This window comes from Macaca thibetana, chromosome 9 (assembly GCF_024542745.1).
Source record: "Macaca thibetana thibetana isolate TM-01 chromosome 9, ASM2454274v1, whole genome shotgun sequence".
In the NCBI taxonomy this organism is placed as follows: domain Eukaryota; kingdom Metazoa; phylum Chordata; class Mammalia; order Primates; family Cercopithecidae; genus Macaca; species Macaca thibetana.
The window spans coordinates 86,789,726-86,817,646 of NC_065586.1; the positions used below are offsets into that span (position 1 = coordinate 86,789,726).

General features: G+C 37.0%; 1 protein-coding gene across 2 annotated transcripts in view; it reads left to right on the forward strand.

The window, feature by feature from the left end:
• Window positions 1-27,638, forward strand: part of RPP30 (ribonuclease P/MRP subunit p30) — a 427,811-nt gene extending 400,173 nt beyond the window's left edge. For both annotated transcript variants that reach the window (XM_050805762.1, XM_050805763.1), the window contains 7 exons: window positions 275-346; window positions 7,368-7,457; window positions 16,619-16,735; window positions 17,308-17,337; window positions 17,733-17,770; window positions 18,163-18,242; window positions 22,426-27,638. In XM_050805762.1, the coding sequence (XP_050661719.1) occupies window positions 275-346; window positions 7,368-7,457; window positions 16,619-16,735; window positions 17,308-17,337; window positions 17,733-17,770; window positions 18,163-18,242; window positions 22,426-22,535 (537 nt within the window). In that variant the 3' untranslated portion in view covers window positions 22,536-27,638. The remainder of the gene's footprint in view (window positions 1-274; window positions 347-7,367; window positions 7,458-16,618; window positions 16,736-17,307; window positions 17,338-17,732; window positions 17,771-18,162; window positions 18,243-22,425) is intronic.
• Window positions 27,639-27,921: the final 283 nt, after the last annotated feature.

The window sequence follows — 27,921 nt, forward strand, 5'->3', positions numbered from 1 at the left end:
ATTTGATTTTTACATCTCAAACACAATGTTTGGTACGTGGTTAAAGTATAACCAATGTAGGAAGGAAGGAGGAGAATGATTAGTGAGATGGATATATGTATCTAAATTCTCATGTGCTTAGGTCTTTTCTGCCAACATACACAGCAAAGCAGAAATGTCAGTAGTATATTAGAAGTGTTCCATGATTGAAATATAAGTGTGAGTCAGTCACTAGACAGAATTTCATGTGTACAGATTTTGTTATTGTATGATAACATTCTTTTTGTATTCCTAGAGAGCAACTTCTTCAAGGGCCCGGCTCTATGATGTTGTTGCAGTTTTTCCAAAGACAGAAAAGCTTTTTCATGTGAGTAACGGATAAGTAAAAGAAAGTAGTATTTATGTGTTATGTAAGAAGTCTGATGTTCTGCTTTTGTAGATGACCTGTTTTGACTCATCTGGAAACTTTTAGGATTTGTTATTTATACTTGGAGTTTCTAGAACCCCATAAGGGTATATATAACTGGCATTTGTGTTTTTTGTTTTGTTTTGTTTTATTCATCCTGCTATCATATGATGGGCTCAGTTTGAAAGAGCCCGTTTTCTTCTGTTTCTTTATCTGCTTCATTCATTCAAAACTTCTCTTAGGTAAGTGTTTCTAAAATCACTTGTTTCTGCCCTTCTTACCATTTGCTGCTCCTTGGGAGGGAAAGGAGCAAGGTTCTATTATGTAGCATAAAAGTTTCCACCTCTGTTTCAGATTCCTCCTTTGCATGCTCTGAGGTATAGCCCATATGCCAGCATGATTGTCTCAGCTTTTAGTCTTTCAGAAATTCTTCAAAATCAGCCATTTGCTAGTATAATCCCTCTTCTCATCTTGAGAGCCTTTATGAATTGAATTTCTTTTGTACTTTTAAAATTGCCATTTCATTGCCTTTGTAGAAGGGAAAGGAGCTTACCATGTATGCTTGTTTGTCACCTTGAGACAGAACACCCTGGGCATTTTAAATGATTACAGTAGGGAAAAAACATCAACTGTAATGCATTTTACTGTGTAAAATGAGGTATAGCTACTTTTAGAAAGTTTGAAAGTTGCCTTTATCTGGGTTCACAAAAGTGTCCATCTGCCAAAAGTATAAAATGAGGTATAGCTACTTTTAGAAACTTCTGAAAGTTGCCTTTTTCTAGGTTCACTAAAGTGTCCATTGCCGAAAATATAACCACCAAAGGTACTACTCTTTGATTTTTTTTTTAAAGACTAATCAAGTGCCCTATTAAGAAGAGGAGAAAGAGTAGAACAGGGAATTCAATTTGTAACTGACTGTGAATAGTCAAGATAACTGACTGTGAACAGTCAATTAAGATAACTGACTACCTTCAGACCAGCCTGGTCTTTGAGATTTTAATGTTACTTCAGTTTTTTTTTTTTTAAGCAAAATTCGTTCTAAAATTGCAGAAAGATGTTTTTGCTAGATGTATCCAGTAGATGGAGCTATTAACTAAGGATGCTAATGTGTGTGGTAAACATTAATAGTTTTCAAGACATGCTATCAATTCTTAATTATTTATATTAACAGAGGGAAACAGCACAAATTATTTATGAATGCCTACTCTTTTTTTTGTTGTTGTTGTTACTTCCTTTAAAAAATGCAACTGTAGCCCGGGCACAGTGGCTCATGCCTGTGATCCTAGCACTTTAGGAGGCCAAGGTGGGTGGATCACTTGAGGTCAGGAGTTCAAGACCAGCCTGGCCAATATGGTGAAACCCCGTCTCTACTAAAAATACAAAAATTATCCAGGCATGGTGGCACGTGCCTGTAATCCCAGTTACTTGGGAGACTGAAGAACAAGAATTGCTTGAACCCAGGAGGCAGAGGTTGCACTGAGCTGAGACTGCACCACTGCACTCCAGCCTGGGCAGAGTAAGACTCTGTCTCAAAAAAAATTTTTTTAATGCAATTATAGATATTCTCAAGAATTTTGTTTTAGTTAAAGGGGTAAGTAGAAGCAAGTGGTTTTTAGTCATAAAATACACCTGTAGAAATTTTTAAAATCAGGCACATTAGTCTTCACCACTGGAGACTCTGGTCCAATAGATTTGGGGTTGATTCTGGGTATTTGTTTTTTCATGTTCTGTAAGAAAGTATAATTCAGTGCTGAAACCACTAGTGTTTAATATAAGGCAGACCATGGTCATTTCCAAATTTGTTAAACAACCAGCAGCAACTTAGTTTTGTTATTAAATAATGGCAACTCAGTTGTGATTTGGAATAAAAGTTGCTGATGTACCAAGCATTTTGTTGTCCATTTGATTTCTGGATTAATTTTGAAGATCGTGCAACTTACATTTCCATATCCCTTTACTGATGATTAGAGAAACAAAAGAAGGTACACATTTGTAAAACCTTTCAAAAGCTTTTACATATTTATTTCCTTTAACTTTTACAACAGTCCTGTAGGATAATTGGGACAGATATTTATTACTATCCCCATTTTATAGAGGAGAAAACTGAGACTCAGGCTGAGTGATTTGCTCTAAATCTCCCAGCAAGTATGTTCTAAAGATAGGACTTTGGGTTTTAGACTATATTGTAATTTCATATAATAGTTTTATTTGTTTATCTTACTGTTTTTCTCAGACTTAAAGTTTGAATTTGCTGAACACATGCTTGATGATAGTAGATGGGCCTGTCAAAAATACTTTGGAAGATGGAAGAAAGCACAAAGTATTGACTTTACACATATACTCAAAAAGTTATATGAAAATGCAGTTTTAAAAATTGGAACATCTTCCTCTTCCCTATCCAAATATTACCCATTCCTTAAGATTAAATTGAAATTAGAGTTCTCCCTGTTTTCTATAGGAAATCAATTTTAACAGACATCTCTTTTAAAGCTTTTATAAGTATATTGTGGTTTGGAATCAGGTCAAATGCCAGCAGTTTGTTTCTTAAGTTACATTCTATAAGTCATTTTATTTGTTTTATTTGTAAGTTGATTATCTAGAATTCTAACAGCTATCTATCTTTATAGGTATGGTATTCTAAAACTAAGTTAGGTCTCCAAGATGAGTCATCAAGCATACACACACACAGACACACATTTATGTCAATAGTATAAAATCTAACCACATTAAATAGCATCATTTCCATAGGACATAACATAGCATTATATTTTCTACTCAGAGTATCTGGAAGATTTCTCACAGAAACTCCCTCCCCATAACTACTTAAGGAGATAAGGCAGAGGTTAAAGATTTTGAGGGTGTCCATTGGTTAGGGCTCCTTGGACTGTGGGACAGTTGTGGAATATGACACAGAGAGTTGCATAGAAGCTTCAGGAGCATCTGGACCAGTTATTCCCATTTAGGATTTAAAGCAGCTGAGCAGGTTGAGGAGAATTCAGGTTATTTAGTCCAGTGGTCTCTAACCTGCTTTGATTGTGCACCCTATCAGTTTAAAAATTTTTTGAGCCTGCTTCCAAATATATATATGTTTTTTATAAATTATTTGCATCTCTCATTGTACTGGTGTGCCTTACAAAAACTACATAAACACAAAACAAATCTTAAGATAGTGAATTAAAAATTTAGTAAATGGGCCAGGCATGGTGGCTCGCGCCTGTAATCCCACCACTTTGGGAGGCCGAGGCAGGCAGATCATCAGGTCAGGAGATTGAGGCCATCCTGGCTAACACGGTGAAACCCCGTCTCCACTAAAAATACAAAAAGTTAGCCAGGCATGGTGGCGGGCGCCTGTAGTCCCAGCTACTCAGGAGGCTGAGACCGGAGAATGATGTGAACCCGGGAGGCGAAGCTTGCAGTGAGCCGAGACTGCGCCACTGCACTCCAACCTGGGCGACAGAGCGAGACTCTGTCTCAAAAAAAAAAAAAGCAAATGGAGGCTGGATCCAGTGCCTTGTGCCTGTAATCCCAGCACTTTGGGAGGCTGAGGCAGGATGACCACTTAGACCAGGAGTTCCCAGACCAGCCTGGGCAACATAGTGAGACCCTGTCTCTATTTTTAAAAAATAAAAGTAAATGGAAATAAAAGTTTTATTTTCTTCCTGCTCCTGAAATTCATGCCTTTCCTTTGCAGAGCACTGTTGTAGAGTATCTTGAGGAAGGGAGTGTCCTGGTGTTTCTTGGAGTATGGTCTGGCTCCACTGGCTTTAGAATTACCTGGGATATGTATTAAAATGCAGATCATTAGGCCATACTTAATGAATCAATGGAGGTAGGGCATGGTTGTCTCCTTCTTTATACATTCTTTAGGGAAGTTTTATACACACTAAAGTTGAGCGCCACTGTTAATGGGCATCTCTCTTTTTCCTTGGTAAGCCTGATTGTCTCTTCACAATTTATCAACCTGATATCTTTGAAAGGGATTCAGGGAGGAATATGAACCCCTGCAGTCCTATTCCTTTTGTGCCATAGAGGCAAAGATGTGTATATACGTGTGCATGTTTATGGGAATACGTTTTCTTTAAATTGTCATGGGAGTCGCTGGCCAAAAAAAAAAAATGGTTTGGACAACTGATGTAAATTCATATGTAACCTACTAGTTTTCAGAGAAAACCATGATAAGATTCTTAACCCCAAGGCTCTATTGGGCATAATGTAATCTTTTATTTATTTTTTATTTTTTTTATTTTTTTTTTTTGAGACGGAGTCTCGCTCTGCCGCCCAGGCTGGAGTGCAGTGGCCGGATCTCAGCTCACTGCAAGCTCCACCTCCCGGGTTCCCGCCATTCTCCTGCCTCAGCCTCCCCAGTAGCTGGGACTACAGGCGCCCGCCACCTCGCCCGGCTAGTTTTTTTATTTTTTTTTTTAGTAGAGACGGGGTTTCACCATGTTAGCCAGGATGGTCTCGATCTCCCGACCTCGTGATCCGCCCGTCTCGGCCTCCCAAAGTGCTGGGATTACAGGCTTGAGCCACCGCGCCCGGCCTAATGTAATCTTTTAAAATGATATAGAAAGCATTTCATTGTAGTGTGAACATTAACTCTTATTTTGTGGTTATCTAAAAGTATCAATTAGACATTTTGGTTAATAGAAAACTAAATAACAAAATAATTCAGTTTGGGGCATTCTAAGGTTGAAGTGTCAGAGGGAGCCATGTAGAGCTGTCCCTTGTAATTAAGTTTATGTTAGTTCATGTATTTGCACATACTTAAACCAACATAGAGCCATTGTTTAATTGGCCACTCTTATATAGGAGAAGGGAAGAAAGGAACAATATGTATGAAAAAAGTATGTATGAAGCTAAACCTAATTTAGCTTCATTCTGGGGAGAATGTTTAACAGGCTTTTAAAGAATTAATCAGCTTTTTAAACTGAAGAAATAATTTATATTCATGATGACTAATTTAAACATTACAGAGGTACTGAAAAGTACCCCTTACTTCCACCTAAAACTCCCTCCCCATTTTTTCCAGAAGCAACCACTCGTAATAGTTTTTGTGTATCTTTTTAGAAATATTATTTACCTCATCTTTTTTTCCTTTGTTCTCCCCCTTTCTCCTTTCCTCTTTCCTTCCTGCCTAACACCATGCTTCTTTTACCTTACAGTTTCTTAGAGGTTGTTCCATAATATCCACTCGTCATTCCCTTTAACGAGTTGGCATATTCTGTCATATAAAGGGATCATAATTTATTTAAGTAAAATTGAGGGATATTTAATTGTGTCTAGTGTTTCATGATTGGTATTGCAATGACTGTCATTGTACTAATGTCCCCTGAGCCTTTGTAGGGTATATAGCTACATAATATATTTCTAGAGCCTCTACACTTATAGAGACTTCTCTATAGGAGACTTCACTTATACCTACTACATACCTATAAGTAGAATTGCTGGTGTGCGCGTTTAAAATTTTGGTAGCCATTGCTAAAATGTTTTTCAAGACCTTATACTGATTTAAAGACCTTGTGAGTGCCTGTTTATTCATTCTCATGTCAGCAAGGTAGTACTAAACTCTTTTATCTTTGCCGGTATGATAGATAAAACATGGTGAACAGAACTGAATTTGTTTCAGCTATCATTCAGAGCTTTCCTTCATCCACTCTTATTAAATTTTCAATGACTTTTATGAGTTGGACAGCTGTGGCAGTTGGGATGGGGCAGATTCTTTATGAGCCAATTATTTCTACCAAAACAATATTGCTTCCCAGGCTTACTAAGTTACTATGACTGTTTTAAAGCTAGCCAGCCTCTGATCTCTACTTGCTTCCTAAAGCCCTGGGGTTGGCGTAGGAGTGACTGAAGTGGGGATTCTGAAGAAAAAGGGCAAGATACGGTATTCCTGTCATTGCTGAAGGTTGACACCAATCCTACAGGTCATTATTGCTCCCTCTTCTCTGCTCTTCCTTACTCTGCCCTTTCCCCTGGTACGTGCCACTGATGTTGTTTTGTCAGCATAGCCATCCTGGAAGTTTGAATTTGTCTGTCAAGCCTGTACACACTAGCATTGTCAGTAAGCTTTATTTTTAATGTAATGTATAACAGCCAAATATTTTATCACTATAAATCAAATAATGGCAGAATCAGAGCCAGGTATATTTCTTCCAGCAGTGTCTTCTGGCTTGCCCTCTACGCTAGTAACCTTTTCCCAGCTTTATTTTTCTTCCCTGATTTTCCATTTATCCTGATTTTCTTATCTGTTTATTTTATCTTGTATGTGGTTTTTATAAGCAGTTTCCAGTCTCTTTGAGAAGAAAATGCAGAGTATTACTCAGCAAGTCATAGCAAAAATTAAAACAACGGAAAAGGAAATTAAAAGTTGAGAAAATGCATTCATTATCATTTGACTTGTAATAGCTCTGCTTTAACTATTTATGTAGATTCCTTCTATTAGTTTTTGAACAAATGTCATGAGGTGCTGTGTTCATACTTCTTTAGCTGCTCATTAGACTTGATAGGAGCCGCAGCTCTGGGACAATTCTTGGCACAGAGTTGTTCAATAAATAGTTTGTGGGATAAATGGACCATGCATACATTCCATTTGGCTTATTTTTTCCTTGGATTTAGAATAGTCAGTTTCTTCTTTCTGGAACAGTCTGAAGTAATCTTCCAGAAACTGAGCCTCACTCCACAAACCATCCTTATGTAGCAGACCATATGAGTTAGAGAGTCTCTAGGCTCCATCTTTTGAGAAAGTCTGTGGACATAATCCGCTTTTGCTAGATGACAGTTAAACCATTTAAACCCAACCTAAAAGAGTAGCAAAACAGTTGACTTTGTAAAAGGTCAGATGTATTTCAACACAGAACCATCAAAACACCTATGGAGTGAACCATACTTATATTTCATTATATCGGGTTTGACCCTATCTCCCGTTCTTACTTGTGCCAATTTTCCTTTTGGCCTTACCTATTTTTTTTCTTCTTTATAGATTGCTTGTACACATTTAGATGTGGATTTAGTCTGCATAACTGTAACAGAGAAACTACCATTTTACTTCAAAAGACCTCCTATTAATGTGGTAAGTGTTATACTTTCCATTCTGTATTTGAATCTTAGAAACTTACATAGCAAATTGGAAGCAGAAGAAACCAGTATTCTTAGAAGGAAAAACAAAGGCTAGGGAATAGGAGGCGGTTTTAGAAAAGAGAATTTTAGTTTTGAAAGCTGAACAAAGGGAGAAAGAAAGTTTAAAATTTAAAATATCCAGTTAATTATTAAGATGTTTTTAAAAGGCTGTAGAACCCAAAATTTATGAAGGATATTTCTTGAGAGGATAGCTAATAATCATGGGTACTTATAACTTGAACATTGATTATTAAGGGAACAGAGCAGTCAAAAAAGAAGGGGAAGGGGAAAAGTAAAAAGCAGAGGATCCTTGAGGCACCAGCAAGCTAAAGAGAGTGAAGAGGGAACAGAGCATGGCATCACATAGACGTGGTCTATGCAAAATTAAAATGTGTGTTGAAGCATGCTTATTCACCAAGAGCCTAGAGTTATATTAACCTAATAGGATGGCCATGTGTTCAGAGAACTTTTTTGTTTCTCCCTCTGCTATAGAATTTTTCTCATTCCCCTTCTACATAGTTTTCTCTTGTTTTCCCATACCCTTCATCTTCCATCTGCCATGCCTTCTTCTAAGTCTTAATTTCCTCCCATTTCCATCATAAGGTACTATTATTTCACACCAGTAACTATTTTAGTAGCATAAGGTCAGCACAACTGTTAACTATTTGCTTTGCCAATCAGATCCTAGGAAGAGTTGAGATGCTATTTTAGAATAGTGGCTTCCAAAACCCTACTTAGTCTCCTGTTCTCAAAAACTGGTATCCAGGGAGAAAAAAAGAGTTTAGCAAATACAGTCCAAATTACGTATCCAATCCTATCAGAGTCAGAAGATTAATTTTTGTAAGAAGTTTTTCAAAGCAGGATAATTCCCCTGCTCTTTTGCCTCTGTAGAATCGTAACTTTCTGAATTTTAATTCTCTTTGGTGCTAAGGCATTGGCTTGAGAATCGGGGGAGACAATAGGAGGAGAAAATGGAAAATTGGTATGGGAAAATTCAATGTGGCAAAAATAATAATTTATTATAATAAATTATATATAAAATTTATATATATACATTATATATATAAATAATAATAAATTATTATTATTATTATTATTATTAGATACAGGGTCTTACTCTGTTGCCCAGGCTAGAGTGCAGTGGCATGATCATAGCTCACTGCAGCCTCAACCTCCTGGGGTCAAGTGATCCTCCTACCTCAGCCTCCTGAGTAATTGGGACTACAGGTGCATGCCACCACACCTGGCTAACTTTTTTATGTTTTGTAAAGTTGGGGTCTCACCGTGTTTCCCAGGCTGGTCTTGAACTCCTGGGCTCGAGCGATCCTCCCACCTCAGCCTCCCAAAGTGCTGAGCTTACAGGCATGAGCCACCACGCCTTACCCACCCAATGTGGAAAAATTTAAGTTAGCTTATGTTCTACCCCTAAAAATATGCTACTCAAACTGAAAATATGTAATCATATATTTCAAGGGACAAACATGAAAGCTCTTGTTGGGTAAATTTTTTTTTGATACAGGGTCTTGCTCTGTCACCCAGGCTAGAGTACAGTGACACAATCTTGGCTCACTGCAACCTCCGCCTCCCGGGTTCAAGCAATTCTCCTGCCCCAGCCTCCCAAGTAGCTGGGATTACAGGTGCATGCCACCATGTCCGGCTAATTTTTGTATTTTTTTTTTTTTTAGTAGAGATGGGGTTTCACCATGTTGGCCAGGCTGGTCTCAAATTCCTAACCTTATGATCTGCCCGCCTCAGCCTCCCCAAATGCTGGTATTACAGGCATGAGCCACCATGCCTGGCCTAGGGTAAATATTGACAGTACTAGTGAACATAACAATATAGGCTAAGCTCAAATCATTGGTTCCTTGTGTTGTTGCCAGTACTTATAAATAAGTAAACAGTGAAAAACCCCTGAATCACCACATTTTCGACTTGGAAATCTATGTTGTGCAGCAGCTCATTTGTCAAATGTGGGGAAATGAAAAACTGCAAGAAGTCATTCAGCTCTTTAGTCACACAGGATTAGGAAAGTTGTGATTGGTTGTCTGTCAGGATCTCTGATGTGCCCCAGGTACCTATGATAAAAGTCACAAATTAATACAGTGTTCAAGGTTATGACAATCTTGTTGGCCTCACATATTGTTTCTCTCCAGAGGTAGCAATCTCTGTCTTTAGAAGTTTCCCTAACCTTTTTACAAGCCTCAAACTGCCAATACAGTTTCTATGGAAGTAGCACCCCCAGAGTTGGGCAATATAGCCACTCAGCAAATTGCTAGTGAACTTACAGCTTTTTCACCTTTGTCTTCACCTTAATGAACTAGGAAGGTCATTTTCTAGACGGCTTTGCCTGAATAAGCCCACATACGATACTGTGACCTTGGTTGGGAGGAGCTAGCATGTGATGCTAAGCCAAGTCCATGGATTGGACAGCAGTGCACAGCACATAATTCCTCATGTCTCACGACAATGGTAAGATTCCCAGTGGCTACTTCGGTGAGAGCTTTTAATTGGGGTTCTTAGGAACTTGTATTATTGTTTAAACCAGAGTGTGAGCTTCTAGAGAGCACTAGCTGTGTCATGGTCCTTTTTTAAGTACTCCACTGTCTTGCCCATAATGAGTCCTCCTTACAGTTTGTTGAGTGAATAAGTACATGTTGAGCTTAGCATCTCAGGGTACAGCATAGGGGATGTGACCAAATTCTCGTTGTTGGTCGCTAGCTGGATGTCCGCATTCAGCAGGAAGTATATACAGTGAGAGAAATGGGGCAGCAGGGCAACATGAGGAGGACAGTGGCATTCAAGACAATGACACCAGGACACCCCACCCCCGATTCCATTGGGAAGTTCAGGAAAGCTACTTTTGTTTGATGGGCATTTTTGGCTTAATTCCTACATTTTTCAATTTAAGAATTCTGAAAAGTAAAAAATTTTGTCAAGTTAGAGGGATACGCAGTTTAACACAGTGTCTGCTTTTAAAAAAATCTGGTGTGAACATTTTACATATGTTGTTTAATAAAAACTAGATGATGGAGTGGAAAGAAAGGCTGCACAAGATTATTTTTAGTCTTCATCTAGTAGAGGAGTAGGCTGCACTGTGAATTGGTCAAGAAGCAGAAGCGTCCCTGTTAATTTATTCACCTATTTTTTATTAAAGAGAGAAAGTTGGAAACATACAGGGTCCAGCTTGTTGGATAATAGTTGTGGTATAGGTATGTGTGTATTATTTATAACATAATATCCAATCTGGCTGTGGAGCTATTTGTCTACACAAAGGGTGGAAATGTATACATTGTGAGAGCACAGAACATGTAGTAAGTAGGTGTGGATAATAGTTCAGTCTTCAGTCTTGGTCCTTGCGTGTTCCCTTGGCTTTGAGGATAAACCTGTTTTTGGCCTTGAGAAGTTCATAGATTGGCTTTAAAAGGATCACTTTATAAGGATTACTTTTTTTGGTTTTTTGTTTTTTTTTTTTGGAGACGGAGTCTTGCTCTGTCACCCAGGATGGAGTGCAGTAGTGTGATCTCGGCTCACTACAGCCTCCGCCTCCTCAGTTCAAGCGATTCTCCTGTCTCAGCCTCCCAAGTATCTGGGATTACAGACGTCTGCCACCATACCTGACTAATTTTTTTGTATTTTTAGTAAAGATGGGGTTTCATCATATTGGCCAGGCTGGTTCTGAACTTCTGACCTCAAGTGATCCACCTGCCTTAGCCAGGGTTACTTTAAATTAAGCACAGATCTTAATTTTGTTACAATTTGGGCCCTTTTCTTTGGTTGTGGTGAAAAGCAGTATTAAGAAAGGTAAGTCGTTCATATTTTACCAATAGGCCAGACGCCATGTGAGGATCTTCAGCTTGGAAAGTTGGGATTGTGAAGGAGGGCCCAGGAGCTCTAGAGCATACCAGACACTCCATTTGTGTACTTTGCAGCTCATCTCCCCTTTGTCATCTTCACTGCATACTTAGGGCACCATGATTTCAATTATGCAATTTCCTCTAAAATCTCCCACAAACCTCTTCTGGAGTCTAAGTAACTTGTCATTTTAACTCTATCATGTGATAGATGTGTTTCTAAAAAATTGGATTCCACTCCTCTTCTTGGATAATCACATGACTTCAGATTATTTAGCATTTTATGACGAGCAGTTTGATACCTGCTGTGGCCCAGCAGCTTTGGGATGGGGTAGATATTAATTATCTCCATATGCAGGTAATACAGTCTTTCTCAGGTAGTTCATGGTTCACACAGTTAAATGACTCTCTCAAGGGGTTGACTAGGGTTTTGTACTCAAGCTTTGATTCCAAATCTGTCATTTCCTACTGGGAAATGCTATTTAAAGTTACTTTACAGCAGTACTCTTTGTTAAGCAGAGTCATTTCATATTTTAAAACATGAGCTTTATGAATTCAGGTTGTGAGAAGAAGGATGTTCTTAAAGCCGCATGTATCTCTTTACTTTCCCTTTGATTTTTTTACAATGTTATTTCCATTTCAATGTTATTGTCATTTAACAGTGACTTCAAGCTTATTGAGTTATTTTAAGGGATCTTATATGTTTTACACTCTGATGTTTTCCCCTCAGCCCTTCCTTTAACCCTAATCCATTTCTGTCTTTGTGGTCCAATTACTCCCCACTGAGAGATGTTTAGTAAGTAGTATCTAAAGCAGTGAGGTAGTTCCATGAATCCTGCTATAAATACTTGATTTGGATGTGAGTGTTCTGTAAACTTTGTTTTATCACACATGAATCTAATGTGTTAAGTACTGTGTCCATTCAGTGCCAGTATTAAAAATTTTTGTGGCAAAAACAACAACAACAGCAAACAACTCCAGAAACAAAGTTAAAAGACAGATGACAAACTGACGGAAAATTTTCACTCATGTCATAGACAAAAAGCTTACTTCCTTAACACAGAAAGACCAAAGAGTGCTTAGAAATTAATAAGTTAAAAAAAAAAAGATGAACAATACAAAAAAATGGATTAAGAATATGAAAAAGGCATTTCACATTAAAGGAAATGCAAACAGGCCTTAGACATATGAAAAGATGATTAAATTTATCATAGTAAGAGATTTCACATTAAAATCACCTGTGTGATTAGAGATACACTCTGTTGTAAGGCTGCAGGAAAGCAGTCATTCTCATACTTTGCTTGTAACAGTGTAAATTGGAACAATCCCTACGTGGAGGGCGTGTAATTTGGCAACAACTCTTCAAATTACAAATACATTTACTGATTTAAACAACAATTTTAAACTGTATGATCTCACAGTTCTGAAGCCTGGAAGTCTGAAATCAAGGTGTCAGCATGGACTTGTTCCCTCTGAAATCTGTGGGACCGCCTTCTTTGCCTCTTTTTAGCTTTTGGTGATTTTCTGGCAATCTTTGGTAATCCTGGGCTTGCAGCTACATAACTCCAATCTCTGCCTTTGTCTTCAGTGTGTTCTCCCTGTTTGTCTCTGTGTCTTCACATGGCCATCATCTTACAAGAACACCAGTCATATTGGGTTAGGGGCCTACCCTATTCCATTCTGACTTCATCTTAACTCATTACATCTACAGTGACCCTATTTCCAAATATAAGATTACATTCTGAGGTACTGAGGTTTAGGGCTTCAACATATCTTTTGTGGATGAGGACATGATTCAACCCATTATGACTAGCAATCCCACTTTAGTGTTATTCTACAGATACACTGAAACCACCCAAAGGCTATCAGTAGAGATTTGGTTAAATACATGATACACCTCTACAATATAATACTGTGCAACTGTAAAACAGAGAAAGTTATGAGCTGACTTGGAAAAGCTTTCATGTCAGGACAAGAATGTAGCAGACTACCTTTTGTATAAGAAAGAAAAATAGTATCCATATTTGCTTATAGTTGTATGAAGAAACTCTGGAAGAAGACACAAGAAATTAATAAAAGTGATTATTGGAGTAAGGGATAGGGCAGATAGGATCGGAGATGCAAGTAGTACTTTTTATTGTTTTCTTATGTTGCTTTGTGAGTCATGTGGACAGATTACCTATCTTAAACACTGAAAGGGTGTCATTCATTTGAATGAATAAAGAACTAATTTTTATGACATTAACAGGGAATCAGTATATTGTCCCAGTAATCAGCTCCTTATTTTCTTCTGTCTTTCTCTAAGGCTTTGCTTAATACTTGGAATTTTAGTGCCAGTGTGTCTTGATTCAACTGTCACACACCTGTCCTTAGTAGCATCTTTATAACCATTATTTCTCATTAGTAAAAAAATCTGATCACCCACCCATGCCAGAACCTTTGGTCAGACATGAGAACAAAAGCTAATCAGGCAGGCACTGTTAAGAAGAGGCTGTTATGAACAATCATTTGATGAGCTTTAGTCAATTTGCATTAAAATGATCTTACAGCAAGATCCCAGGTAATGAGTCTGTATTTTATCCATCTAAAAATTTAAAATGAGATATTGTGAAAGAAATATTCACAACCTTCAATAGCGCATTATTTTTAATTTTTCTTTTTCAAGAATTCCTATAGCAGTTTTAAAGTAAACTTGATTCATGTACCAAGATGAAAATCAGAACTTTTTTCTTAAAAAATAATTGCGCTGATAATATCCTTTTTTTCTCCCCTTCCCCCTACAAAAGTTGTTTTTATTTTGATTTGGTCCCCACAAGGGTCTAGAAATTTAGATTCAGTCAATTAGGAATATTTTGAGATCTAGCCATCCAACTCTATGTATCATTCATCTCTTTCATTTGTTTCCCCTCTTCATCATCCTATTGCCTTGTATTATAGTTCCACAACTAGAAGGATAAGGAAAAGAAATACAGGTCAGCCTCTTCAGCTAATTAATAGTTTTGGTAAAATATATAGCCAAGGAGATGGCTGATAATATGGCTAAAAGGGATGTTTCTGTTTATCTGTGGCTTTTGGTTAGCCAGGTGCATCGAGGTTCCTTTGATGATGGATCGTCTATAATGAACAACGTTATTACAGGACATCTTCTCCATAAGCTACTATTTATTCACTCAAAATATAAATACACACTTTTTATGTAAAAGGCAGTCTAGCTCTCAAGAAGTGTACAAGCTTGGCAGAGAAAATGAGATACACGTTCAACTATGACAGAAATATTATCTTAACAAATGTCATTCCTAGAAATAATCAACACAGGTAAAGAATTAGAGATGGGGAAAAGTCAAAAAATGAGAGAGGGGAAGGTTGCAGTGTGGAAAATAGCATTTAAATTCTAACCAAACTAGAATCAGACAGACAGGAAAATCTAAAATAAAATCTGGGAGCCTTGAAGCCAGAGGAAGAATTAAGGAAATCTGTGTTCAGGAAGGAAAAGTAGAAGGGGCCTTGAAGTGCAAGTGAATTAAATCAAGAGAGACTGCCAGTTCTAGAAAAAGGCAAGTTTCTCCATTCCCTGTAAATGCTCAGGAGTAAACCCTAGGAGTCACAGCTGGGCCAGTCTCAACTCGTACTCTGGGCAATCGAAACTCATTTGCCAAGCAGAGACTTGGATCATACTGCCTAGAACATGCCTACCATTCTTTATTCATTGGAAAGAGTACTGCCACCCAAGTGACTTTTGCAATTGGATAAGAAAGAAAAATAGTATCTATTCATATTTGCTTATAGTTGTATGAAGAAACTCTGGAAGAAGACACAAGAAATTAATAAAAGTGATTATTGGAGGAGGGGATAGGGCAGATAGGATCAGAGATGCAAACAGTACTTTTTATTGTTTTCTTATGTTGCTTTGTGAGTCATGTGGACAAATTACTATCTTAAACACTGAAAGGGTGAGAATCTGATTATCCTCTCTATGCTGAAAATCCTTCAGATGTTTTCTTCATTAGGAATAATCCTCGTCATCAGCTCTAAAGGCCTGCACAGTTGGCCTTTCCCGTCCTCTTTAGCTTGTCTTCCTCATTATTTTTCTCCAGCATTTGACCTTCCCTACATACTGCCATGCTGCAACCTTGGAGACTTTGCCAATGCAAAAGTCTGACCTCCCTATGAAAATGCACCTTCCTCTGCTAATTAACTACTTAATTTCTTCCTTACCCCCATCCAATCTTCTCCTTGATAGCACTTAACACGGTTGAAGTTTTATATTTTTGTGTGGTTATTGATCGTCTGTCTCCCCCACTAAAATGTGAACTTTTAGAAGGGAGGAACCATCTCAGCTTTTGCATGTAGTGGGCTTAAAACATATCTTCTGTGAATGGATGAAGACATTTAGGTGCTCATTAGGAAAGCTGAATAGTATGGTGGTTAATTTCAATCTCATTTCCACTCATCTACTTACCTATGGATCCCTGTGTAGTAAGAGTACATTAAATAAAGAAGTTTCTTTTTCTCATGAAAAAAGCCAGGCTTGTATGGTGAGCTGGGCAAAATCTTCACGGGCACTTCCTTCTTTTTTGTTGTGCAGCTATAAGCCCAGTGAAAAACCAGGGCCTTTATTACTAAAGAAAAAGGAGAGGACAGATATCCGGGCAATTAGCAGTCTTTGCAGTAATGCTTTATAAAGATATTATAGTAAGGATTAAATGTTACATACAAGACTCTCTTAGCATATAGTCAGCACTCAATTAACTATGGCTGTTATTCTCTCTTCAACATATAGGTAATAAATTACTTACCTGAAAGACCCACCCACCCTTGGTTCTTTGGGCGTTTTTCAGCTCTTCATTTCTTTGTCTCTTTGTGCATTCGTAGGTCAGATTACTTGGTTTACTATGTTTGCATACAGTTTACTCTAAATGTAGGGAGTACATTTCTGTTTTCCTTTTGATAGTGCATAGAGTAATAGCCCCTCTCTCACCCCATTGGGACTTTGTTCTTCTTAGCCTCTTCGTAATTCCTGTTTATGTAAAGTCAGCTTCCCCACAGCCAAGATAAACTCTTTTGATCAAGTAGAGCCACAGATTTATTTTCTTCTCCTTGTGGGTGGTGCCATTTGAGTGTTAATCTGTCTTTCATAAAGCTGTACCTTGACATGTAAGGGGTGAGTGGTAGGGAGTGAGGAAGGAGGTGAAGAGAGAATCTGTGAAAATGAAGTAGGCCAGTGCATGTTTATCTCTGACAGTTTTCTTTATTTCCTGTGAAGGCAATTGACCGAGGCCTGGCTTTTGAACTTGTCTATAGCCCTGCTATCAAAGACTCCACAATGAGAAGGTATACAATTTCCAATGCTCTCAATTTGATGCAAATCTGCAAAGGAAAGGTATGGTTCTATAATTAATTTTAGGATGTTTTTCGCATCTGGCAGTTTATTATTAGTGGTACACTGGAATTGTCAAACTGACTCCTTTTCCTTAATGCAGAATGTTCTCAAAGCATAGGAACAAATTCTCCCATTTCAGTGAGCTCTGCTAGTTTTAAAGGAAAGAAAAATACCAAGGGAAGAATAATATAAGGGAGAAAAAGATGTGTTGGAAGCCATATCTTTTGATAAAAATTTGCAGTTTACATACTGTGAAAGAAAAGTCTAGAATAACAATTGTCCTCACTGAGTTGAATTAAGATTATGTGACCTTTTCATCTTGTTTTTTAAACTTAATTCATCTGTACTAAGATCTGTTAGGAAAACATATTTTGTTTTTTATTACAGATTGCCTTTAGTTTGAAATGAAATCTTTCATTTTTTTCACCTTAATCATTTACCTTATCTTTAAAAGAAGATGGTATTTGAGCCTTAAATGTTAAAATGTGATTACTGGCTATTTATATTATGAAACTCTCCTTTTTTTTTTTGCATTTATCTAAGATTAATATTAATCACTTTCTATTTTGTAGAATGTAATTATATCTAGTGCTGCAGAAAGGGTAAGTCTACCATGAAGTACTTTATTTTCATCTTTCAGGTTATAAAACTTTGCAGTTTCTAGGAGATAAATTAAAATAGTAAATGAATATTTGTTGCATTTTTTTCTGTTTTAACTGCATTTGCTCATTGTAATTGCTAAACAGTAAAATTTATCCCCATTTTCTTTAGGCTTCAACTTTTGTTTATATAATTAGTTTTTCTTTTATACTTTTACAGAATGCTTTTCAAGCTTCTCTTATATTTTCAAAAACTATAAAACCCATCAATATTATAAGGACTTAAATTTATGTAATTTTTTATTTTTGGATACTTAAATATTCTATTAATTTGCTATAAGTTATTGAAATGTTATAAATAATTTTCTCATATCTACTCTTTGTTCATTTTATTTCAGCCTTTAGAAATAAGAGGGCCATATGACGTGGCAAACCTGTATCCTTTTCTGAGTAAAAGTGGTTGACATTGTCTTCAGGAAATTTTGAATTCAAAGCTGTATTATAGTTGAACGTGGTATTTTTTTCAACCTTTTACTGTAAGTTTACCAATTAATAACTTCAAAAATAAATTGTATAACCTTATAGAGATCTTTATGTTTGTTTTTTAATTAATCCTGAGATAGAAAAGAGGAAACGGGGGACTTCATATGATAAAAGCTTAGAGTTAAATGAGTCTTTTCTCAGATGCATGTTCCAGTTGGACTAAGAACTGCTGTCGAATTAATTAACCTCTCAACACGACCAGGTTAGCTGGCACTTTCTGTTATGTTTGTGTTAGTCTCGTGTCCTTGGCTGACTCCGGGTTGAAATCTTTAATGCTCCCCCAAGAGGCTTGCTGTTTGGGCTCTCTGAAAGTGATGCCAAGGCTGCGGTATCCACCAACTGCCGAGCAGCACTTCTCCACGGAGGTAAGCAAGTTCTTCCAGTACAAACTGAATGGTCATGTTAGAAGCAAGTCATTTTTACAGCCATACCTATTTTTATTGCCCTATCCTCCTGAGTTCCTTTGGGGTCATCTTTTCTCAACCTGTTCTAACCATAGCCATCAGTGTTTTCTCACCCTCACTTCAGGCTTTACTTTCTAAAGTTTGTAGAATGAGTATAGTTTTCATTACAGAAAGAGTATTGAATAGTTCCTCCAGCTATACATGTGTGCTCCTGCCCACATTTTGATAGACTTCTAATCTCCCTTCTTCTCACTCACCAGAGGGCCATGCTTTCCCTGTTGAAAATCTGTTTTAGAGAACTGATATATTAAAAATATACATTAAACTATTTATTAGGAAAACAAAAACAGCAAATACATTTTAAAAATCCAACTAACAAAACATAGACTGTAACTTTTACATTTATTATAACTCAGAATGTTTCTTTTCCCATGTTTGCTTACCATGGTCAAGTTGTGTCCAGACTGTACTGTTTTGTTGTTGTTGTTGTTGTTGTTTTCTGTTTTTAAATAGAGACAGGGTCTCACTATGTTAGCCAGGCTGATCTTGAACTCCTGGGCTCAAGCAATCCTCCTGCCTCAGCCTCCCAAAGTGTAGGATTACAGATATGAGCTACCATGCCTGGCCAGACTGTACATTTTTTACTTACGTTTTGTATACGTACCTTTTCACTGACTGAATTTCCTATTCATCAGATGTTAAAAATTGAAAGTATGCTGAAACTTTGGAAAATGAAAATGAAATTTTATTAAAACAACTTAAGCTTTTGATCACTGTTTTGTCTTCATTATCTTTATAATCCTTAGGACTAGTTGTAGTGGTTAAGAAGCAATTTCATTGATATCACCCAAATGAATTTTAAACTTTAAAGTAGATCGCTACATATAGACTAAGTTATTTGTCATATGAATAGCTAGGTTATTGAGGGCTTGTGTGTTGGGCTTTATTGATCTGATTTCCACTTGAGAGAACTGCTTACTGTATTGGCTTGCCATAAATTAGATGATTTTTGCTTTTAGTTTCAACATTTTTAGTTTGAGATTTTTGTGTTATGTAGCCTAAAACTCATCACATAAGCTTTAGGAGTGATCAAATTAATTGAGATTTTTTATGATGATTTTCTTGAAATTAGGGAACAGTTGGTTCACACTTTCGTAGTTCTGTCATTATTTTGATCTATTTTAAATAAACAATCATCAAGATTTTGAGTAACAGGGTTCCAAAATGGACTAAACAAGAAACAGTAACTAAAATACAAATACATATATAATTTTATATATAGGAAAATAGGAAGTCCTGCATTTGACTTTAAGAACTCAACTGTTCAGCATACAATATATAATATGTAATGTATTTTTTTTTTAGAATTTCTTTTTGTGGGTACATAATATGTGTATATATTTATGGGGTACTGAGATATTTTGATATAGGCATGCAATGCATAATAATCACATCATGGAAAATGGGGTGTCCATCCCCTCAAACATTTGTCTTGTGTTATAAAAATCCAATTATGCTTTTTAAATTATTTTTAAATATACAATTAAGTTACATTGACAATGGTCACCCTATTGTGCTGTCATATACTAGGTCTTGTTCATTCTATTTTTTTTGTACACATTAACCATCTTCACCTCCCCCTCAGCCCCCCACTACCCTTCCCAGCCTCTGGCAACCATCCTTCTACTTTCTGTCTCTAGGAGTTCAGTTGCTTTGTTTTTTAGATTCCACGAACGAGTGAGAACATGTGATGTTTGTCTTTCTGTGTCTAAAATCAGGCTTTTATAGGAGCTAAACTTAAAGAAGACTTGTGAACTTCAGGTGGCATTACCATTCACCCCAGTGTACCCAGGACAGTTCTAGTTTATGCCTGCTGTTTCTGTGACCTTATTAGCACTTCTATTCCCTGAAGAGTGTCCTAAATAGATGATAAAATATGGTTACCCTGGTTTTCGTTGCCATTGGGATCAGTATGAGACGGTAGTGTGATGTGTTCTTAAGATTGCTAATTCAGCTTAGGTAATATTAGAAATAAAGGATTCTGAGGCAAGGAAATGCAAAGCCTCATTATTATACTCTTACTTATGAAATCTCAGCCAGCATCTGTATCATTCTGAGTGCCACATTTAAGAAGGACAGCAGTGCACTGAAACACTATTGGAAAATGTCTACTCGGTCCTTAAAGGGTGTGGAAACCTCATGATGAGAGGAATCATGACAGTGGTGCAGGCATGGATACCTGGCAAGCAGAAGACTTTGGACACATAGTAGTTGGCTTTCAACTTGGAAGGCTTGCCACAGGAAATCAGAATTAGGTTCCTTGGGGGTCCAGAAATCCAGAAACTAATGAATAGCAATTCTGAGGAGGTTGCATGGAAAGGATAGAGGAAAGAGGCCCAAGGTCAGAGTCTTTGGCCTGTGATTGACAAAGTTCATGCTGTCAGTCAGCCCCTGGACCAAAATGAACCTGTTGGGGACACCTGCCTTAGCCCCTTGTGAACAAAATTATTCACTTGTAAATAATCCTTTAGCTTTTCCTTGGCAAGATGATTAAAGGAAATACTATATGTGAAAACATTTTGTAAACTAAAGCATACCCACATGTAACTTCTCGCTGTTACAGAAATGCATTTATTTTTAAAAGACACTAAAGAAATTAATGCATTTTGTTTAAAAGTGCTGATTTTCACAATGTTTTATTTCAGGTGATTTTTAGACTAGACTATATGGGTAGAGAATCAGTGATATAAATTAATAGCTATTAAGTGTGACCTTTTTCATTTGGTGAAATGGAAATAATTGACAGTTTTTATTTTGAGGTTCTCATTATATTGACATTTTAATGACCTTGAGAGCAGTTTTATCCCTTTTATAAATAAAAGTGTTTTAAAATAATTGGCAAAGCAGATTTACTAAGTTAATCTTGATAAATGGGAAAATAATGCTTAACACTTTATAGTTGACTTTATTTTTATTACTTGAAATAAGAAATAATTCATAGCTAAATTTCTGGTCAAGTTGTTTTGATTCTGCCACCTTTGTAGCTAATGGGTATCTCTGTCCTTCTCCATAATCCCTTTCCCTTTCTAAGAACAGAGTTGGAGTCTATTTTCATGACACTATGGCCTTTCATAAGCTACCCTTCTGGCCTCGTTTTCTCCTAATTTTTTCATATTCCTCCTTCACATCAGCCATATATTGTCCTCTAAACTGTCTTACCTAGGTTCTTCTTACCTTTCTCTCCATGGCTTTGTAAAGGAATACTTCTCTTTTTCTTATTCCATTTACCCTATTCAGAGTAGTGTCACCTTTATATAATACCTCATTGCTTTATCCAGCAGTTAATTCTTGTGGATGCCTCCACTCCTATTATATTTGCTCTTATTGTGCCTCTCACATGCATGTATTATGGGGAAAAGCACCGACTGTTAGGCATCTTAATACCCTCTGTATATGGACACAGTGCCTAGCCTATTAGTAGGTTTCTAGGAGAAATTGGTTAAATTTAAGTTGAACTCTGCTGCCAACCTAATCTAAGCATTTAATAATTTCTATTAATTCTTTGTTCATTGTCACCAGTTAAAGAGATCAATAAATTTATGAGTTTGATTTTATTCATTAACTCAACTAGTATTTATTGAACACATTTTGCATAGCCAAGCCATTGTTGAGTGTTGGCAATATAATACAATTGATTCTTCAGAGGTACCTTGATGTTCTAATGAGAGAGATAGGGTACATGCTGTAAAATGAGGTACACATGTGCTCCACTTGGGAGCTGTACACTCGATTGCTGTGTTTGCTCTCTTGATTTGTCTGTCTCTCATATATAAAGTATCTGCTACACCAATGTCTATGACGAGGTTCTGGCTACATAAGATGCCATGGACAGACCACTGGAGATAACACTGTCCTGCAGTTTTACCCATGAGGTAATCTTCAGGAATGAATTAGATGTTAATAATATACTGATATTTGTGTATGTTGGGAAAAAAGATAATGACAGTAAATGGCACTAGCACCCGTAGCAGTTCATTATGGCTTATCATTTACTAGTGCTGTAAGCCAAAGTAATATGTTAAACCACCTCATTTTAAATTATGTCTTAACTTCAAGCACAATGGTTTCCCTGTTTGTTTTATAGAAACTAGAAAGACTGCTTTTGGAATTATTTCTACAGTGAAGAAACCTCGCCCATCAGAAGGGGATGAAGATTGTCTTCCAGCTTCTAAGAAAGCCAAGTGTGAGAGCTGAAAAGAATGCCCCAGTCTCTGTCAGCACTCCCTCTTCCCTTTTATAGTTCATCAGCCACAACAGAAATAAAACCTTTGTGTGATTTACTGTTTTCATTTGGAGCTAGAAATCAATAGCCTATAAAAACAGTTTTACTTCCAATCCATTAAAACAACAAATGAAACCTAGTGAAGCATTTTTTTAATAGGCTGCCAGCTTAATGAATTTAGATGTACTTTAAGAGAGAAAGACTATTTATTTCTCCTTTGTGTAAGTGATAAATAACAGCAGATATACTTGAATAGGATGTTTCAGGTATTTTTGTTTTGTTTTGTTTTTGAGATAGGGTCTTGCTTTGTTGCTCAGGCTGGAGTACAGTGGCATAATCACAGCTCACTGCAACCTCAATCCTGGGCTCAAGCAATCCTCCCACTTCAGCCTCTCAAGCAGCTGGAACTACAGGTGTGCACTACCAGGCCTGGCTATTTTTGTTGTTTTTTTTTCCCTTGTAGAGACATGGTCTCACTATGTTGCCGAGGCTGGTCTCAAACTTCCAGGATCAAGCCATTCTCCTGCTTTGGCCTCCTCAAGTGCTGGGATTACATGAGCCACCACATGCAGCCAGATGTTTGAATATTTTAAGAGCTTCTTTCGAAAGTTTCTTGTTCATACTCAAATAGTAGTTATTTTGAAGGTATTCAAACTTACATTGAAGAAGTGACTTAGTTGATCTTGTTTTAAGCTTCTTCCATGTATTCATCAAATCAGCATTTTTTTCTAAAAGAATTGCTATAGAATTTGTGGAACGAGAGAGGATACACATGTGAAATTACACCTGGCCTCTTCCTTCACTGCTTCATACCTATGGGAGGTCTTTGAAATAGGATTCCTTACTTTTAGTTAGAAACCCCTAAAAACCTAATATTGATTTTCCTAATAGCTGTATTAAAAATAGCAAAGCATCGGACTCAGCCAATTTTGGAAATTATTTATTTTTATAATGGGATCATATTAAGTAGAAGTAGCTTTTTACGCAAATATGTACATTTATGCAATATTAATGTAAGGGCTCTAAAACACGATGGAGTGGAGCCAGAGGTATAACAAAATAAGAATTTTTTTTTAAAAAAGAAAACTGTTCTATGGGTTGGATAAAATACAGTTTTAAAAAGAGAAAGCTTTATAACCTCACCAATGAATATAAATGTTTAAATAAAATATTGATTTAAAAAAACCATTAAAACAAAGTACATCATGACCAGGTGAAATTTATTCTTTTTTTTTTTTTTTTTGGGGGGGACAGGGTCTCATTCTGTTGCCCAAGCTGGATTGCAGTGGCACAATCTCAGCTCACTGCAGCCTTTGCCTCTTGGGCTCAAGCCATCCTCCCACCTCAGCCTCCCGAGTAAGTAGGACCACAAGCCTGCACCACCACATCCCGGCTAATTTTTGTATTTTTTTTGTAGAGATGGTGTTTCGCCATGTCCAGGCTGGTTTCAAACTCCTGGATTCAAGCAGTCTGTTCGCCTCAGCCTCCCAAAGTGCTGGGATTACAGGCACAGGCATGAGCCACCATACCCGGCCTTCCAGTTCTTTTTAATGCAGTATCCTTTATCATATTCATAGGTCAAAGAGAAAAATCAGAATATTTTTAACAGATGCCAAAAAGACATTTAATAAAGTTTAAAATCTCCTGATTTTTAAAATGACAACAATAAAAACCCATGGCAAAATTAAAGTAGACAAATATTTTATGCGTACATATATATGTTCATATGTGTCTATTTTTTGTGTATATTAAACATGATGGCTCCAAAAGCATTTTTGACTACCACTTGGCCAATTTGATGGATTAACCTACCCATTCCTTCTGTAAAACAGGCCAGTGCTGCTGAGCCCACACACCAAAAGTCTGCCACTTCCTTCTGTGCAGTTTGCTTTTGTCTTCACCCCACTTAAGTTTAGTCAGCTGTGTTTATTCACAAATCTGTTTATGCCAGCTGTATTTAGCATTTTATGTAAATTAATTTTTTAAATATGAAAATTGATGAACTATTGGGGGGCAAATGAAGAATTCCCAGGAAAACTAAGTCAACACTTTGGAAAAGTTTGGAAAAGAGTCACTACAAAGAACTGCTGTCAAATTAGGTGTGAGAAAGATAACAAATTTGGGGGTGATCAGTAAAAACATTGGATTGCTTCGCTAATGTCAAGTTCGTTTTCTGCTTTAAAGGGACTAGAATTCAAAAAAGATAACTTTGGATCTCTCGTCAATGTATCCATACTCCCAAGAACAGGCTTTGACCCTTCTTTAAAATTGGTACCCAAGTATACATTTATCTATTTTAAACTCAAAATGCTTAACAGGATGTATGTTCAATTTTTTGCGATGTCCCACCTTAATTTATGAATTAGTGACATACCAGCTACAGTTACCAGATACAGTAAGATTTTCATGTTACAGAAAGGAGGTAAAATTATTTGCAGATATGACTGTCTTGGAAAACTTGTGAAGTAAATGGGAAAAAAATAGAAATAAGGTGCCTTTCAGCTTATGTCCATGTACTACACATTTGTGTAGTATGTGTTTGCAGTTGTGCCTGCTTTCTATTCATACACGTTTATGCCATTGTTCACAATAGTAGGGCATGATGGCTGATCACCAGTGAATAGCAGAGGCAGGTTTCCTTCTAATATTTACTTTTGTTAAAATGAACCACTGATTTAATTGCTGCAAGATGACAATACCTCTGCCAAACCAAGATGAAGTTTGGCAGAGTGGCCAATTATGTATAAATACGCAAAAAACAGTTTTGATTAGTAACCTGTTATATAATTTTAAAAGATGACACTATTCACAAAGATGTAAATTACCAAGAAATGTGTAGGGCCTCTATAAAGAAAACTTAATGAAAGTAATAATAAAGGGAAAATAAAGAATACATGGAGAGAGACATTCTGTTTTCTTGAATGAGACAAATTGCAAATCAAATTCTCCCCCAAATTATGCATTTAACAAAATTTAAAATCAAAATGCCTATAAGTATTTTTTGTTTTCTTGTTTATGTATTTGGTCTTTGGACTTGGTATTCTGAAAGAGTAAATATGAGAACTGGAAATTTCAGAGAAAAATCTAATGGGAGGGACTTACAATGCTGAATATTACAGAGTATAACAAAACTAGTACTGTAATTAGAACTAATTGGTGCAGAAATTCAGAACAGTGAAAAGAGCAGGAAGTCCAAGATCACACTTAAGATATAAGAAGAAATGATGGATTGATTGTTCAGTTAGTGATACTGAAATGATTGGTTATCTATTTGGGAGAGGCAGTACAGCATACCAGTTAAGTGCATAGGGGAAAGAAAAACTAAATTCATTAAAAACCCAACTTGCTAGTACTCATTAGCTATGACCTTGGGCAAATTATGTAACCTCTCTGTGCCCCACTTCATCTGTTCTCCCTACCTGTGACATTATTGCAAAGATTAAATAGGTTAATATTTGTAGAAGGCTTACTTTGGACAGGGCCTATCATATAAAATGTACCAACTACGGCCAGGTGCCATGGCTTACCCTTGTAATCCCAGCCCTTCGGGAGGCCAAAGAGGGCAGATCACTTGAGGTCAAGAGTTCAAAACCAGCCTGGCCAACGTGACAAAACCTCGTCTCTACTAAAAATATAAAATTAGCCAGGTGTGGTGGCACACACCTGTAATTCCTGGTACTTGGGAGGCTGAGGCAGGAAAATTGCTTGAGCCGGGGAAGTGGAGGTTGCAGTGAGCCTAGATCGTGCCACTGCACTCCAGCCTGGGCGACAGAGTGAGACTCTGTCTAAAAAAGAGAAAGTATCAACTATTTTATTATTTATTACTTGGTTATATGAATTTAAATATTGAAGTGTCAGCTATTATTTAGGAAAAAACTAAGTCAAATCTCTATCTCACACCCAATACATACCCATAGTGAATCCAGGTAGATTAAAATTTTAAATTCTTTTAAAAACTTGTAAAATACTAGAGGAAAATATAAGTTAATTAAAAAAATGATAATCTTGGTTTGGAATAGACCTGCTAAGCATGGTCATCAAAGCCAGAAAACAAAGTTTGATTGATTTATCTCTACATAACAACAACTGGGAAAGTACATTTACAATGCATATTCCAGGAATGTTTAATATGCTTAGCTTTTAAGAATTTTTTTTTTTTTTTAAATACCCGGCATGACATGCTGTTAGCATCCACACAGATCCCCGTTCCCAGGGTGGTGTACCTATTTTGCTGGTGCTTCAGACATTGGATACTAATGACTTCTCTTCACCCTTTTCCAGAGGATTGTCCTGGGCTGATGAGAGTCACTTTACCTGGAGATACCTGGGAAGTTTTGTCTCCTCTGAGGTTGGCCCATGGCCAGTGACTGATGCAGGGCATTACAGCCCAGCCCACTGGCCTCGGTGGTGGTACAATTTATGCTCCTGAGCACCCCATGGGATTACGCTGAGTGTGGATTTCTCCTGAAACCACATATTTGCCTCTTTTGCCCTGTTCTGTTTTTTCTCATTCCCTTGCAGAGGACTCTCAGTAAGTCACTTGCACAAGAATCCTAATTTGAAACACTGCTTCCGGGAGACTTGACTTTAGAAAATTGGACAAATAAAGTTGATTTTTTTTTAATGTCCAGTAACATGACGATGCTGAACTTTCCTAGTCATTTAAGGGAAAATCACCACAAATATATCTGGCTGATCAGGTTGAAAGTTAAAAGAAGATTTATAAAGTGGGTATTTTCAAGGTTGAGGGGAAAGGCAATAACATTGTGGAGGGAGATATAATTTGATGCAAGTCTTATACTTTTTATGTCAATTTATTCTTCAGAAATAAATGGTTAATTATAAAGGGTGGATGGATAAGGATATTCACTGCAACAATGTCTAAAATAATGTGAAAATGGAAACAACCTAAATACCCAATAATAACAGGATTAAATAATCCATTGTACATTAAAACAAAAGAATACTGTCTATAAAGACGTCTAGAATAAGTTGTTCGGTTGAAAAAGATGTAAAGCTAAATACACAATACCCATAATGTGCACAGAAATAATCAGAATGTCATGAAACCAGGATTATTGGTGATGTGTTGCTTCCTTTGTTGTTCATTTCTGTATTGGCATAATCAGTATTGGGTGTTCAAGAGTAGAGGGAAGGCAGTATGACAGATGTTATGACATGGGGAAAAAGCAAAGTACAACCAGAAGACACCTAGGGGAAACTAATAGAATCTAAGGACGCAAGGTTGGCTTCCTGGAGGAAATACAGCTAGACCAAAGGGGAGGAATGAGGAGAAGTGATGTGATGGGGCGGAGTGGGCTGTAGTGGGAAGAAGAGACTTCCAGGGAGCTGGCACAG